The sequence below is a fragment of the Symsagittifera roscoffensis genome, chromosome 3 (genome assembly GCF_963678635.1).
Source record: "Symsagittifera roscoffensis chromosome 3, txSymRosc1.1, whole genome shotgun sequence".
In the NCBI taxonomy this organism is placed as follows: Eukaryota; Metazoa; Xenacoelomorpha; order Acoela; family Convolutidae; genus Symsagittifera; species Symsagittifera roscoffensis.
The window spans coordinates 17,787,183-17,804,334 of record NC_087064.1 but is presented as its reverse complement, the minus strand read 5'-3'; the positions used below and the strand labels follow the sequence as shown (position 1 = coordinate 17,804,334).

The 17,152-nt window shown below is 40.7% G+C and overlaps 1 protein-coding gene across 1 annotated transcript; it reads right to left on the bottom strand.

The window, feature by feature from the left end:
* Positions 1-15,289: 15,289 nt before the first annotated feature.
* LOC134841601 (uncharacterized) lies at positions 15,290-16,817 on the bottom strand. The gene is made up of 2 exons (XM_063857632.1): positions 16,712-16,817; positions 15,290-15,918 (listed from the first exon to the last, which is right to left on the bottom strand). The coding sequence occupies exons 1-2, from the start codon at positions 16,815-16,817 to the stop codon at positions 15,308-15,310; spliced, it is 717 nt and encodes a 238-aa protein (XP_063713702.1). The 3' UTR covers positions 15,290-15,307.
* Between the last annotated feature and the right edge of the window lie 335 nt (positions 16,818-17,152).

Genomic DNA, 17,152 nt, shown 5'->3' with positions numbered 1-17,152 from the left:
AAATAATAGACGACCATCCTGTGATTAGCCATTGAGCTCGAAATGATTGATTAATGATCAAAAACGTGGCGGGAGCGGAAAACAAGCTGGAGTCGATGGTTTGCTGCTTGGCACAAAAGAATTGGAGATTGCCATTCTTGACGCTGAGGCTGGAGAATGTCACGGACAACGCGGAAGGCTGTTGGCTACGTATGTTGATGGCTGCTCCGAACCGCGAATAAGAGCCAGTGAACTTGAGTTTTCTGAAGTCAGAAATGCTAGCGGCTTTGAGAGGATGTGTCTCATGCCTTGAGAGGCTTCATTGATCTGAGGGGTATCTTGATTGTGTTGGACGAAGTGCTGTGTCTGGAGGTTTCAAATCTGGCTAGACAGCTAAACTTTAAACCAGAAATAATAGACGACCATCCTGTGATTAGCCATTGAGCTCGAAATGATTGATTAATGATCAAAAACGTGGCGGGAGCGGAAAACAAGCTGGAGTCGATGGTTTGCTGCTTGGCACAAAAGAATTGGAGATTGCCATTCTTGACGCTGAGGCTGGAGAATGTCACGGACAACGCGAAGGAAACGGCAGCTCCATTGATGAAGCAGGTGTGGGAATTCACGCTGTATCAAATTGAGCAGGCCAGGAGAAAGGGGCTGACGGTGGGGACACCAGCGAACGACACAAAAATCTATGGTTTCTAGAAATCTCACGCCACGGGCAAATTGAGGACGAGGAAATCGCACGAAATTCTAGAATTCTTGAGTACTTGATGGCAAAAGAGGTTATGGACGAGATATTCGCCGCGGGGAAAACGCTCTTCGAAGTGTTCATTCAGGACCTCTTGAGTATGTCAATCAACCTGTTATTGGCCTTATATCTAAGGATTCCAGATATCTATTTAACATGAGACCGGACTTTATGTTCAGCAGGGGTGTGGAGATTTTCAGGATCGATGGGTACTTGACTCTGATCCAATGGCCATGAATAGAGCTCACTCGAGTCTGGAGACCTACTCCTCTAAATGTGCTGCGGGATTGAAGACCCTCCTAGCGGATAAATCTCTTGATATAAAATCGACACTTGGCGGGAGAAGAAACCGACCCGATGACTATGGAACAAATCAAGGAGATGAATGGGGGCATGCCATTTGTGAGGGATCTGAGTCTGACAATGCGGCCGGGTCCCCTGGGAGTAGTTAGAGGACTGAGGGAAGTAGTGACTTGTATCTATGGACCCACTGTAACGTATGCTTTTCCTGATCCCTTGATAACGGCGTACCGAGAGTCGTCGATGGTGTACGTGAGCCTAATCAGCGTTCTGGATGGGACGGCACAAAACTGGTGCAAGCAGGAACACTTGAGGACTCAGATGAGCGACACAGTACTATTTGGGAGAGTGAAGGATCTGGAGCTGATTGTGTTGAATTTCAGAGGCCAACTACAATGCTGGATGGGTGGAAAACGAGAGCGTCCGATCAAGGCCTATCCAAAATTCTGGATTCTGAACCCCCTTGAGAAGCATACTAGAGAAATTTTGATAATAGGGACTTGGACGGAGGCCTTTGACCTGATGAGGAAGGAGCTCGAGATGATCCTGGAGAAGGAAGTGCTGACGGCTATCATACCGGAGCTCCCAACGGTGAGGCGCATGACCCTGGGGATGAACAACCCGATGCTGGTGCCATCAGCCCAAGCTACAGAGGTTGTGAAACGACAGCAAAGGGCGTTCACGCAAGGCTGGGACCCCCTGTTTATCGCATACTTTGCAGCTGCATACTTCCACAAGATTGAATACAAGATAAACTCTTGGACGACTCAGACCAAGAAAATGAGGGGCACGATGCCTCCGAGAATCGATGCGCGAGAGGTCGGGAGGGTGCTTGAGAGGACCGCGTTCGAGAAAAGGACCCAGTGTATGACGACGGCCGAATAATAGTCGAGGAAGGACACGTGGCTCTGAAAGCAGAATCGAGATGCAGCACGCACGAGGATCGTCTTGAATTCCAATTATAAGAAGAACACCGAAGGCAGGTACCACCGAAAACGTAAGAAAGGTTGAACGGGTGCCCAGTGCGAAACGAGGGCGGCTTTCCACGATGCAGCCTCGGTGGAATATTGCACACAGCCCATGTTACAGGAGGGCACAGTTCACATGATAATAGGCAGTGATGTTGATTTTGAGACTCCAGCTCTTGCAGCTGGAGTCTCAAGGTGAAGGCAGGGAGTCAGCGACAGAAGCAGTGAAGCCAGACAACCTTGTCAGGGTAATGACAAGGATCCAGGCGCATTGGCAAACAGGTATCTTGAGTTTTTTAGGCGCAGCAACGCCCCAGATGCTGCCTCTCTAGAGATCCTGGAGGTGAGGAAGACCCACACGGTCACCATGATGATGGGAGCCAACGACGTCTCTAGAGATGAGTCGAGGAAGATAAAGTGATTACCAGAGAAGGTGAGCGGTCTCCTGCAGGAAGTGAGGATCTACTTTGACCCTACGATACCCACAATCTGCACGGTACCGTACAATATGACGCAGGACGAGAAAGCTATGAATATGAATGAGAGAGTGCGCCACATCAATGTTGTAATACGAGACATCCGGGGGAAGAGTATTCTACCCTTGAGATTTCTCGATGTTGCGTGGATGATGGAGACCTCCTTACCTGGTGACTTTCCCTCTGATGGCATCCAATTTGATCGCTCCAAAGGTGTGGAACTGTTGAACAATGTCTTCCTGAGGCATATCAATAGTCTAGAGTCGAGTGTGTATCCGCTGCCAGGAGCGTAGCTCAACCAGATGTTGACCTTGGTTGTAGCGATAAAATCCGTGACGCCATGTGAACCCGAGCTGTTTTTGTTTGCGGGGATGAATGATCACCTGCACTCAGCTGGACTGTTGGAACCCTTGAGAAGTGGAGATCCGATGATCGCCTCAATGAACGAGATACAGGAGTTGGTGGCTTCAGTTTGTGCATGCGATGTTGGTCATGATTGCGGAAGGCTGTTGGCTACGTATGTTGATGGCTGCTCCCAACCGCGAATAAGAGCCAGTGAACTTGAGTTTTCTGAAGTCAGGAATGGTAGCGGCTTTGGGAGGATGTGTCTCATGCCTTGAGAGGCTTCATTGATCTGAGGGGTATCTTGATTGTGTTGGACGAAGTGCTGTGTCTGGAGGTTTCAAATCTGGCTAGACAGCTAAACTTTAAACCAGAAATAATAGACGACCATCCTGTGATTAGCCATTGAGCTCGAAATGATTGATTAATGATCAAAATTGTGGCGGGAGCGGAAAACAAGCTGGAGTCGATGGTTTGCTGCTTGGCACAAAAGAATTGGAGATTGCCATTCTTGACGCTGAGGCTGGAGAATGTCACGGACAACGCGAAGGAAACGGCAGCTCCATTGATGAAGCAGGTGTGGGAATTCACGCTGTATCAAATTGAGCAAGCCAGGAGAAAGGGGCTGACGGTGGGGACATTTGCTATACCAGCGAACAAAACGACAATCCATGGTTTCTAGAAATATCAAGCCACGGGCAAATTAAGGACGAGGAAATCGCACGAAAATCTAGAATTTTTGAGTACTTGTTGGCAAAAGAGATTATGGACGAGATATTCGCCGCGGGGAAAACGCTCTTCGAAACGTTCATTCAGGACCTCTTGAGTATGTCAATCAACCTGTTATTGGCGTTATATCTAAGGTTTCCAGATATCTATTCAACATGAGACCGGATTTTATGTTCAGCAGGGGTGTGGAGATTTTCAGGATCGATGGGTACTTGACTCTGATCCAATGGCCATGAATAGAGCTCACTCGAGTCTGGAGACCTACTCCTCTAAATGTGCTGCGGGATTGAAAACCCTCCTAGCGGAATATCTCTTGATGCAAAATCGACTCTTGATCGGAGAAGAAACCGACCCGATGACTATGGAACAAATCAAGGAGATGAAGGGGGGCATACCATTTATGAGGGATCTGTGTCTGACAATGCGGCCGGGTCCCGTGGAGTAGTTAGAGGACTGAGGGAAGTAGTGACTTGTATCTATGGACCCACTGTAACTTATGCTTTTCCTGATCCCTTGATAACGGCGTACCGAGAGTCGCTGATGGTGTACGTGAGCCTAATCAGCGTTCTGCATGGGACGGCACAAAACTGGTGCAAGCAGGAGCACTTGTGGACTCAAATGAGCGACACATTACTATTTGGGAGAGTGAAGGATCTGGAGCTGATTGTGTTGAATTTCAGAGGCCAACTACAATGCAGGATGGGTGGAAAACGAGAGCGCCCGATCAAGTCCTATCCAAAATTTTGGATTCTGAACCCCCATGAGAAGCATACTAGAGAAATCGTGATAATACGGAGTTGGACGGAGGCCTTTGACCTGATAAGGAAGGAGCTCGAGATGATCCTGGAGAAGGAATTGCTGACGGCTATCATACCGGAGCTCCCAACGGTGAGGCGCATGACCATGACGATGAACAGCCCGATGCTGGTGCCATCAGCCCAAGCTAGAGAGGTTGTGAAACGACAGCAAAGGGCGTTCACGCAAGGCTGGGACCCCTGTTTATCGGATACTTTGCAGCTGCATACTTCCACAAGAATGAATTCAAGATAAGCTCTTGGACGACTCAGACCAAGAAAATGAGGGGCACGATGCCTCCGAGAATCGATGTGCGAGAGGTCGGGAGGGTGCTTGAGAGGACCGCGTTCGAGAAAAGGACCCAGTGTATGACGACGGCCGAATAATAGTCGAGGAAGGACACGTGGCTCTGAAAGCAGAATCGAGATGCAGCACGTTGCGGCATCTAGCGCCCTACGGATTGAAGGACATAGAGCTACATGAGAAACATAAACTGGATGCAGCTGGCACTCTTTATGTGCCCCTCACGGAGTACAGGCAACCGGACCCAGCAACGCCTTCGCCTCTGTCAATTGATACTCACGGAGACAAAAGGAATCTTCCCGTGGAAAACAGGTTTGAGGATGCCTTGAAGGAGGAACGATCGGAAGTGATTGGAAGTGAAAATAACGATGAGACTCTCAGTGAGCCTGAAGAAAAAATGGACATCGGGCGACCCCAGCGGAAGAAATATTGCCAGGAAATTTCAGTCCTGGCACCACGAGGGAAGTGCTCCAAGACTTGAGTTGGGAAGAATGGGCTGACACCGCCACGCCACCTTTGGGATCTCCCCAGAAGAATCTAGAGTTGCAACTTGGGAGCAAGCTTGTGGACATGGGCAGGGTTTTCTTGAGTAATGAGAGTAAGGAACAGAACACTTTTGAGGGGAACAAGACGATGTTTTTGGATACATTGGACAAGTAAGGATGGCAGAATTTTTTGATCGAGTTCAATAAGAAGGTGGAACGGAAAATGGATGTCGAATGGTTCCAGGAGAAGTTGTGGGAAATTGTGGTGGAATTCGGAGAACCTATTTTGATGGGAATTGGACTGGATAAGGAAGCAAGTGCTTTGCAAAATGATTCATATCCGGGAGACGAGGCCAAACACTTAACCCAGATCCTGTAAAGATAGCTCTACTCTGAAAACGAAGAACGAAAGTATAAAAAAAGTAAAGACTAAAAGTGATGAATAGGCAAAATCTAATATTATAGCTAAAAATATTTTTATACCCAAGACAAGGGAAGGGGGAGGCAAGAGTCGGATGAAGGGGGTCTAGAGAAGGAGGCAGCTTTAGTAATGATCGTGAATACATATCCGAATGAAGAGTCAAGGTCAAAAAAGGGGAAGCGAGAGGTGGAGGAAGGGATTCCTTCAGCGAAGACGGTGTCATAGGCGAACTTGAGACAAACGGCTCCGATGATTTTGGACAGATGGAAGACTGCAGCTTACAAAAACAACTCGACGTCTAAGAGGTTGACGGAAGTGAAAAGATGTAGGGTTGAGATGGAGGCTACACCTGGTTCATGCACAGAAGAAGATTTTAAGCCTCAGAGGGTGAAGACAAAGAGGGGTTGGCAAGTAGGGGATCTCGAGTCAACATCAGAACATCGGAGAACAAGTCACAAGTGATCCTCTTGAGAAAAGGTTGATGTGGAAAACTACTCGCTACTGGTGGATAGTTTTGAAAACGATGAAAAAATTAGCAAAATATCTGAAGAAATTGGATTGCGGAGTGTCTAGAAAGCGCTGAAATTGGGCCACGCAGCAAAGAGCAGAAAAGAACATTTCGGACGAGCGTAGAAGAAATTATTGTTGAAATACTTCGAGAAGTTGCTTAGTAAAGGCCTTCATTTGCACCGGATGCTGGTGTAGTATGCTGCTCGAGACGATTGGGGCTTGAGTCATGCGAAGAAAAAGACGCCAGCTGTTTCTTGAGATGAATCATGTCAGTGATAACTGATGCTGCGATTCAGGCCTGCAATCAGAAGGCGACGAAGGATAAAGTATTGGAGAATTGGGTCTCGAGCGTCATCCTGAATGTGTATCAGAGTACCAATTTTGAAAAGGAAGGTCATTCCAGCAATCTCTTTAGAATCATGCGAAGATTGACGAAATCAGGAGGTTCTCGAACCAGAAGCTTGGTAGCAATCATGACTTACATCGTGCCCTGGCCTATACGCAGGATTATTCGAAGCCCACGAAGCGCGGAGATTGTCAGTATGTTTCTGGAGTCATGGGAATGTCATATAATCCCTTCTTGAGCACAGAGGCAGGAGCTGTGTACATGGTTTTCGAAGTTACGGAAATTCTGAAGTTTGGGACAGAAAAAATAGTTGAAATTAACGCGACTGAGAGGTAAAAACTGAGCCCAGGCTTGCTTCATGATAAGAGACCCGACGTCATCTGAGTGCGACGTTCCGAAAAGAGGGCGGAATTGCAGTTAGGAGGCGACGGTACTATTCACGAACTTGGGAACAGTGTGGAAGTTACTGAGACCTTCTTGGTGCCTGCATCTTCAAGCGAGTTTGAATGAAGAAGTCACGGAGCGAGTAAAGTTGTCACCAAGGAACGATGAGGATCTTGGAAACTTGAATGTGATACACAAGCTGATTTTACCTCATCGAGAAGTGTCTAAAGACGAAGCTAAAGACGAAGCACCGCAGAAGAGGGAGCCCGGTCTTGATCTGGAAACTAGAGATGGAGGACACTCTTGTGATGGGCGATCTTGCGTGAGGATACAGTCATTTCAGAGGAAACATTTAGCACCGTGATTAGGTGACGTTACGGAGAAAGAAAAAAGGGATGTGCAAATAATAGCCGACTGCTACGCGAGTACCACGGTGAATTTGAAGACGGCACTAGGGTTCTTCTCGAGCATGTACAGTCTGGAGTCGCTGTAAAGGCTAGAGTCAGAGCACTATCTGGTGACGGCGTTGAGTGTCGAGTCCTGGCCTGGAGTGCTGCAAATGATCCAGAAATACATCAAGGGATGGAAAGTCGGCTTGGAAGCAGAAATGAGATTCTCAGTGAGTGAAGCCTACAGTCTGCCAATGAATGCGAAGTATTTAGTGGGATCGGTCATGGCGAACTTGTGCAGAAGCCATAACCCGCTGACTAAAAAACCATCCCGAACTTACTTTGGAACAAAAAGTTGGAAGAAAGTCAATATGCTGGAAATAGCCAATTTGAAATTACTTTTTATATTCTGATCTGATGTCAGTCATTTTAGCGTGAGCAAATAAAAAAATTTTCTTAACGAATCAATAGTACAGTTTCCCCTAAATCAAATTGGGGGTGGGGTGGAGAAAATAGGGATTTTTCATTAACTCATTTGAGATTAGCCTTAATTAATTCAAAGTCAAGCTTCTTAATGAAAAAAATTGATTTGAAACATCAACAAAACTGCTCGTATAATCGAATGTTCCGACTGCCTTTTAAGGCATATGAAACAGTATTAACATGAAAAAATTTAATGTAAAAAAAAGATAATAAAATAGGAAAAAAAATTGTAAAAAGATTTGAGATTTTTTTTGTGAAAATCATCCCCCCACACGCCATAAAGTACAAAGTGATAAGTTTCGCTTCTAGTAACAAACCAATTATGGCAAAAAAGCTTGTTTCAACCAATATGGTACGATTTTTAAGACGGATTAAATCTCCGCTTACGCGTTAAAAGCGCGAAATATATCGCGCGTTAATTGTCCCAAATTGACAAAATGGCAATCTTTAAACCCCCACAACTTTACGAAAAATAATCATAGGTGAAATATCTTTTCAAATTTGAGCTCAGGACAACAATAATTTTTGAATGATATAAACAATTCCGTCAAAAATGGCTATTTAAAAAGTCAAAATTTGTCTGAAGAAAAAAAATCCAACCCGAGCACAAATATTCCCTTACTTTTGTATCAAAATTCGGAACAATAATGTTTTAAGCGACTTTCTCAAGTATGAATGAATTTCTAGCAAAAAAATTGGCCTGAATAACGAAATATTCAGATCTCTAATTCTCAATACTGAGAGAAGTTTTTTTTTGATTATTTTTTTTAAATCCAAAATTCGGCACAAAGCATGCCAATGGGATATAAAACTTGGCACCCTATGTGCTTGGCACCCATTGTGCGCAATTTCACACCCTTGAGGCAGTGAAATTGCGCACAAAATATACAATGCAATATTAGCTATTTCCACTTCGTCCAGAGTGATTTTTTGAGGGCGGAAACTGTAAAAAAAAAAGTCAAAGTTTTTGTGCTAATTTTCAATCAGCCAGCAGTTATTGCTCAACTGCTGGTTTTTTAAGTGCTGCTGCAATTTTATTGAATTCTCTTTTAAAATCAGCCTAGAAATTTTTATCAATTTGAAATCTTACACGCATGTCAAACACAGATAATGCGTCAGTCTGAACAAAGTTCGTGAGAGCTAACAACTGATATTGTTTTGTCTCACTAAAAACTAAGAGAATTACGAGGCCAAACTGTGCATTCTGTGCATTGTAAGCGGATTCCGCAACAGGTCCAAATACGATTTGTCGCGGAATCCACATCATTGCTACTTTTCTTTGATCTTCGTTGCTGTTTTGGATTCCACAAACAAATACCTAAAACACTGTACCGTTCAAAATTGCTCGAAAATAGGCGACTTTGCATAATCCGCATCCGTTTTTGCGGAATCCAGAACAATTTGTGGAATCCACACACAAATAAAGAGACTTGTGTACAGTTGAATTGAGCTGTTGCGGAATCCGAAACTGTAAGCGAAATCCGCAAACTGTAAGTGGAATCCGCAAACTTTATGTAGAAACTGCATTTTGTTTGCAGATTCCGTTTACATATAAGTATGTGTAGTAGCTTTTAAAACTGTATCTTTTCATCACAACGTTGATCAGCTTCTTGTTGGAATGGCAATTTTTTTTATCTCAATTCCTGTCAAACAAAAAACTTCGATCTCAAATCCTGTCAAACGTGCCCAACTTCGATCTCAATTCCTGTAATCAATTTCAATTCCTGTAAACTTATTCATCAACAAAACTGCTCGTATAATTGAATGTTCCGACTGCCTTTTAAGGCATATGAAACAGTATTAACATGAAAAAATTAAATGTAAAAAAAAGATAATAAATTAGGAAAAAAAATTGTAAAAAGATTTGAGATTTTTTTTGTGAAAATCATCCCCCCACACGCCATAAAGTACAAAGTGATAAATTTTGCTTCTAGTAACAAACCAATTATGGCAAAAAAGCTTGTTTCAACCAATTTGGTACGATTTTTAAGACGGATTAAATCTCCGCTTACGCGTTAAAAGCGCGAAATATATCGCGCGTTAATTGTCCCAAATTGACAAAATGGCAATCTTTAAACCCCCACAACTTTACAAAAAATAATCATAGGTGAAATATCTTTTCAAATTTGAGCTCAGGACAACAATAATTTTTGAATGATATAAACAAATTCCGTCAAAAAAGGCTAGTTAAAAAGTCAAAATTTGTCTGAAGAAAAAAAATCCACCCCGAGCACAAATATTCCCTTACTTTTGTATCAAAATTCGGAACAATAATGTTTTCAGCGACTTTCTCAAGCATGAATGAATTTCTAGCAAAAAATTGGCCTGAATAACGAAACATTCAGATCTCTAATTCTCAATACTGAGAGAATTTTTTTTTGATTATTTTTTTTAAATTCAAAATTCGGCACAAAGCATGCCAATGGGATATAAAACTTGGCACCATATGTGCTTGGCACCCATTGTGCGCAATTTCACACCCTTGAGGCAGTGAAATTGCGCACAAAATATACAATGCAATATTAGCTATTTCCACTTCGTCCAGAGTAATTTTTTGAGGGCGGAAACTGCAAAAAAAAGTCAAAGTTTTTGTGCTAATTTTCAATCAGCCAGCAGTTATTGCTCAAATGCTGGTTTTTTAAGTGCTGCTGCAATTTTATTGAATTCTCTTTAAAATCAGCCTAGAAATTTTTATCAATTTGAAATCTTACATGCATGTCAAACACAGATAATGCGTCAGTCTGAACAAAGTTCGTGAGAGCTAACAACTGATATTGTTTTGTCTCACTAAAAACTAAGAGAATTACGAGGCCAAACTGTGCATTCTGTGCATTGTAAGCGGATTCCGCAACAGGTCCAAATACGATTTGTCGCGGAATCCACATCATTGCTACTTTTCTTTGATCTTCGTTGCTGTTTTGGATTCCACAAACAAATACCTAAAACACTGTACCGTTCAAAATTGCTCGAAAATAGGCGACTTTGCATAATCCGCATCCGTATTTGCGGAATCCAGAACAATTTGTGGAATCCACACACAAATAACGAGACTTGTGTACAGTTGAATTGAGCTGTTGCGGAATCCGAAACTGTAAGCGAAATCCGCAAACTGTAAGTGGAATCCGCAAACTTTATGTAGAAACTGCATTTTGTTTGCAGATTCCGTTTACATATAAGTATGTGTAGTAGCTTTTAAAACTGTATCTTTTCATCACAACGTTGATCAGCTTCTTGTTGGAATGGCAATTTTTTTTATCTCAATTCCTGTCAAACAAAAAACTTCGATCTCAAATCCTGTCAAACGTGCCCAACTTCGATCTCAATTCCTGTAATCAATTTCAATTCCTGTAAACTTATTTATCAACAAAACTGCTCGTATAATCGAATGTTCCGACTGCCTTTTAAGGCATATGAAACAGTATTAACATGAAAAAATTAAATGTAAAAAAAAGATAATAAAATAGGAAAAAAAATTGTAAAAAGATTTGAGATTTTTTTTGTGAAAATCATCCCCCCACACGCCATAAAGTACAAAGTGATAAATTTCGCTTCTAGTAACAAACCAATTATGGCAAAAAAGCTTGTTTCAACCAATTTGGTACGATTTTTAGGACGGATTAAATCTCCGCTTACGCGTTAAAAGCGCGAAATATATCGCGCGTTAATTGTCCCAAATTGACAAAATGGCAATCTTTAAACCCCCACAACTTTACGAAAAATAACCATAGGTGAAATATCTTTTCGAATTTGAGCTCAGGACAACAATAATTTTTGAATGATATAAACAAATTCCGTCAAAAATGGCTAGTTAAAAAGTCAAAATTTGTCTGAAGAAAAAAAATCCACCCCGAGCACAAATATTCCCTTACTTTTGTATCAAAATTCGGAACAATAATGTTTTCAGCGACTTTCTCAAGCATGAATGAATTTCTAGCAAAAAATTGGCCTGAATAACGAAACATTCAGATCTCTAATTCTCAATACTGAGAGAAGTTTTTTTTGATTATTTTTTTTGAAATCCAAAATTCGGCACAAAGCATGCCAATGGGATATAAAACTTGGCACCCTATGTGCTTGGTACCCATTGTGCGCAATTTCACACCCTTGAGGCAGTGAAATTGCGCACAAAATATACAATGCAATATTAGCTATTTCCACTTCGTCCAGAGTGATTTTTTGAGGGCGGAAACTGTAAAAAAAAAGTCAAAGTTTTTGTGCTAATTTTCAATCAGCCAGCAGTTATTGCTCAACTGCTGGTTTTTTAAGTGCTGCTGCAATTTTATTGAATTCTCTTTAAAATCAGCCTAGAAATTTTTATCAATTTGAAACCTTACATGCATGTCAAACACAGATAATGCGTCAGTCTGAACAAAGTTCGTGAGAGCTAACAACTGATATTGTTTTGTCTCACTAAAAACTAAGAGAATTACGAGGCCAAACTGTGCATTCTGTGCATTGTAAGCGGATTCCGCAACAGGTCCAAATACGATTTGTCGCGGAATCCACATCATTGCTACTTTTCTTTGATCTTCGTTGCTGTTTTGGATTCCACAAACAAATACCTAAAACACTGTACCGTTCAAAATTGCTCGAAAATAGGCGACTTTGCATAATCCGCATCCGTATTTGCGGAATCCAGAACAATTTGTGGAATCCACACACAAATAACGAGACTTGTGTACAGTTGAATTGAGCTATTGCGGAATCCGAAACTGTAAGCGAAATCCGCAAACTGTAAGTGGAATCCGCAAACTTTATGTAGAAACTGCATTTTGTTTGCAGATTCCGTTTACATATAAGTATGTGTAGTAGCTTTTAAAACTGTATCTTTTCATCACAACGTTGATCAGCTTCTTGTTGGAATGGCAATTTTTTTTATCTCAATTCCTGTCAAACAAAAAACTTCGATCTCAAATCCTGTCAAACGTGCCCAACTTCGATCTCAATTCCTGTAATCAATTTCAATTCCTGTAAACTTATTCATCAGTTCATTTCAACCCATTCAAAAAAAATTTCAATTTGGCCATTTTGAAATATTTTCAAAATGCGAAACCAGAACACAGTTTAGTAAGTCAACATTTTCAAGACTACATATTGGTGTTTTTGATCTTAAACTTTAGTTCTGCTGTAGTTCAAGTTTTGGTAAATTTTATCTAAAACTAATTTACTCAAATTAATTATCTAGACCATTTACACCCAGTGAACAAAATGATTTGAATTCACGCTCCCAAATACTGAATCTCAAATACAAAATCCCAAATACTGAATCTCAATTACTGAATCCCAAATAGTGACCTAAATCGGCGATATGTCAACCCAATACTGAATTAACCCAATTAACCCAATGAATTGATTCGGTGTTGTGTTTCCAAAACTATGAACGCAATAACTGCTTGCAAATACTAAAGTGTGACATCCATCGGTTTAGTTAATCAATGTTTTAAGATTTGTTCGTGGATTCCGCTGACAATGGTTAAGTCCTTGCTTTTGAATTCCGCAAGTGCATATGCAAAATGAGTAATAAACAAATTTCTGAATTTTTTTACAGTTTGCGAATTCCGCTTACATATTTTGCGGGTTCCACTTATATTTGCGGATTCCACTTACATTTTGCTGAATCCACTTACAGTTGCGGAATCCAGAACAACTAGTTATATTTGCTTGTTGCGGAATCCACAAAAAATTAAATGTGCCAAAAAAATTTACGTTACAAGTATATGTACGCGGAATCCACGTAAATTTGGATTCCGCGTAAATACTTGTCTCTGGAATCCAGGAACATACAGACACAAAATTGTGCGCCTATCCAGTGAACAGTTTGGCCTCGTAATAAAGAATTTTTCACCGAAGTAATCTTTTCCAGGAAATATTAACATATTATTTTAAAAAACTCCTAGCAAGCTTCGTCTAATTTATAATTTCATATTTTTGTTCCGACTTTTGTAACGAAAGTAACGGAATATTTATGCTCGGGGTGGGTTTTTTTTCTCCAGACAAATTTTGACTTTTTAACTAGCCATTTTTGACGGAGTTAGTTTACATCATTCGAAAAGTATTGTTGCCTTGAGCTTAAACTTGAAAAGATACTTCACCTGTGATTGTTTTTTGTAAAGTTATGGTGGTTTAAAGATTGCCTTTTTGGCCCATTTGGGTCAATTAACGCGCGATATATTTCGCGCTGTTAACGCGTAAGCGGAGATTTAATCCGCATAAGAAATCTTTCCGAATTGGTTGAATTGACGTCTTACTAAGAGCGAAATTTATTACTTTGTACTTTATATGGCGTATGGGGGGATGATTTTCACAAAAAGTTTCAAATAAAAAAAACGTTTTTTTCATTTTTATTGTATTTAATTTTTTCATGCTATTACTGCTCCATAGACCTTAAAAGGTAGTTGGAACATTCAGGGCTTCGCCCTGATACGAGCAGTCTTGTTTCACACGTAACCTATTAACCAAGTTAAATCCAAAAAATTAGCGATAATAAATGAGAGCTAGAGCTGCGAAAGTTGCCAATTAGGCTAAATAAACGCGATAAAATTCATGCGATTTAATGCGGCTCAGAAATCATTCAATACAGAATCGATTAAGGCAAGCTAATTTGTTTGTTACAATATTTAACTTATTTTTTCAACTTTTTTTTTATTTTTTCAAGCCTTCTTTAATTTTTAAGTCATTTGACAAATCATTTTAAAGCAGTTTTACTTCTTTGGACAGTGTCCTAATAACTTTGAATATTATTTTTCGTATCTGGAGAGAATGAGATGAAAGTTTTCTTCATCATTTCAGAGTTTTTTTCTAATTTTGATTTCAAGTGAAAGGAGTAAAGTTATTTTTGAAGAAACTGAGATTTCGACTGCTATTTTAAACGGAGTCATTTTTAAAGGAGTAAAGTGCTATTTTAAAGGAGTAAAGTTACTTTTGAAGAAACTGAGATTTCGACTGATATTTCGAATGCTTAGCCCCGTTTTTCGCTCTCCGCGCAAAATGTTGAAAAATGTTTTTTTTTAACTAAACCAAAAATTTTTTAAATTAAATAATTGCTGTCAAAGTAACCATTTAAATTTGTTAAATTGAAAATATACGTGACAAAACTGCATGGAAAAAAGCTTAAAGCAAAACTAAAGCAGTAAAAACTTTTTCCGTGTAGTAGATTTGAATGACAGTTGCAACTTTAAGTTTTCATCCAGAAAAATTATTTGCTTTAATCAAAAAATCTTATCATTGCTTCAAAAAAAGGCGCTAATATTTGAGTGTACGGACAAACTCATTGCTAAGTTATGTCGACTTGATTTTTCGGGTCAAATAAGTTGCTTTTCAGGACTCTTCCAAGACCTCTAGTTTTTGACAAAAATTGACTTTTTTCGACGCGGCATCTCACTCAAAATTAGGACATGTTGGCGCTATAGGCACCTTTAGAAAAATTTTCGGGTCGGCTGATCAAAAATCAAAGTCCAATAAAAAGTATTAGAAGGGGACACTATTGGTGGATAGTGGGTCGAATTCCTGAGAGTTGAGGGCTAAATCCGACTCTGCTTCTTTTATTATTTTAAAATTAGTCAAACAATTTTATACCGAGAAAGAAATGATAATATTAAATTGAAATATATGACAAAAGGCACAGATTAGATGAAGATTTGTTTCTACCAGCCCAATTTAGATTTTGGCTTGCTGTATGGTTCACTAATATACACAGTGTACAGCTCGGTTCCATTCAGCAGAAGTGTTTCTTGTGTGATGTTTGCGAAAGGAGACCGCCTGACGAAGGGGTAATGAGGTGTCAGTCGCTCGCAGTCGGCTTTGATCACCTTCTGCCAATTTTCGTGTCTGTGGTCTTTGAAATGTCTCTGACAGTAAAAAGGGTGGTTGTAATGGATCTTAAAATAAATGGCAGGGTCATGAGGAAAATACAACCACAGGGGTCCAAAAGGTCTTCGATGGAATGGGAAGTAGGCACTTTTCGGCCAATAGATACGCTCCACGTCACTTCTGTGAGCGAGTCTTATCTGGTCACCTTCTTCTATGTAAGTTTCGACGTCCAGAAAAGGCCAGTTCCACACACGGTTGACAGTTGGCTCAGAATCAGTGAAGAACAATTTGATCACTCTCCCCATCTGGTACTTGTTCATGTATCCCTGGATGCCATAGTGGCGGTCGTCCTTGAACAGGTGAATGACCTTGGCCTTGCTGTCATTGTGGATCAAAATGTCAAGGTCATCGTCCCACGGGAGCATGTCGTGCATGACGTATGAACCTGTTAGTGAAAAAGTGTACTAGATTAGATTATAAACTTTGCTCCATTTAGAAAGCGAAAAGTTTCTTAATTTCTTTTCTGCGTCCGGGTTCCATTGCTTTAAATTTCTTTTTCTGGATCTTGAGATAATTGAAAGTTATTTGTCCGTTCCAAAGTATGTAAGCCATTGTTATATTTCACAAACAAGTTACACCTAGACTCGTTGTTGTTCTGACCATTGAAAACGGGGAGGAACTTTGTCTTCGCGTGTTTTGAATTTTTTTCTACGCAAAATCAGATACCCCATATAATCATCGAAATGGGCCGAATGACATATCATATTCCAAACTTTGGATATTTTTACTTATTCCGCCCAAAAATCATTATTTCAACATCTTGAACTGTAACTACTTTGCTTCAATCTGATTAGCTAGAATTAGCCAATCAAAATTCAGCATCATCTCAAAATGTTTTGTTCACAATTATAAGTCGACTCGTAAATAAGCCGACTTAGCCAAAGTTTTAGAATGGTTAGTTAACTACTCAAATTTATGTCGCAAATAAGGTCACCTATCTGGGAATTTTATGGTTATGGTACGTTCTTTGCACTCAAATTGAGAATTAACGAGTGTGTTTTAAAGGCTTTGAGTTAGTATTAAAAACTAGAGACAGAGAGGGAGAGAGAGAGAGAGAGAGAGAGAGAGAGGGAGAGAGAGGAGAGAGAGAGAGAGAGAGAGGGAGGGAGAGAGAGAGAGAGAGAGAGAAAGAGAGAGCAAGAATTGAGAGGGAGAGATAATTAGTGTACCTACCGTACCTATGACTCCGCCAGCACTGATGGTGTAGGAGATGTTGTTGGCCTCAAACACTGTCACTGTCAGATTCAGCAGCCGCATGTACAGGTCATAGTCTTTTTTTGACATTGCTCTTAAAACAAGCAATTACACAAGGAGCTGAACATCTTAAGGTTACTCTTAAACTTATAAAAGTGCTTTTAAATTTTTTCGTGCTCATCTAGCAAAGATATTTTTAACGACGTTTATTGCCGCAAAAACTGTCAAACTATAGTCGACCCGGGAAGACTAGATGCAAGCGGTCGACCCGGGAAGACCGCTCAAAAACCGCTCAAATCTTGCTTGAAAAACCGTTCAAAAATCACCGCAAGAAATGAGCGGGTTTTGAGCGGTTTTTTAAGCAAGATTTGAGCGGTTTGAGCGGTTTTTCCAAAAAAAACCGCCCAAACCGCTCAAACCGCTCA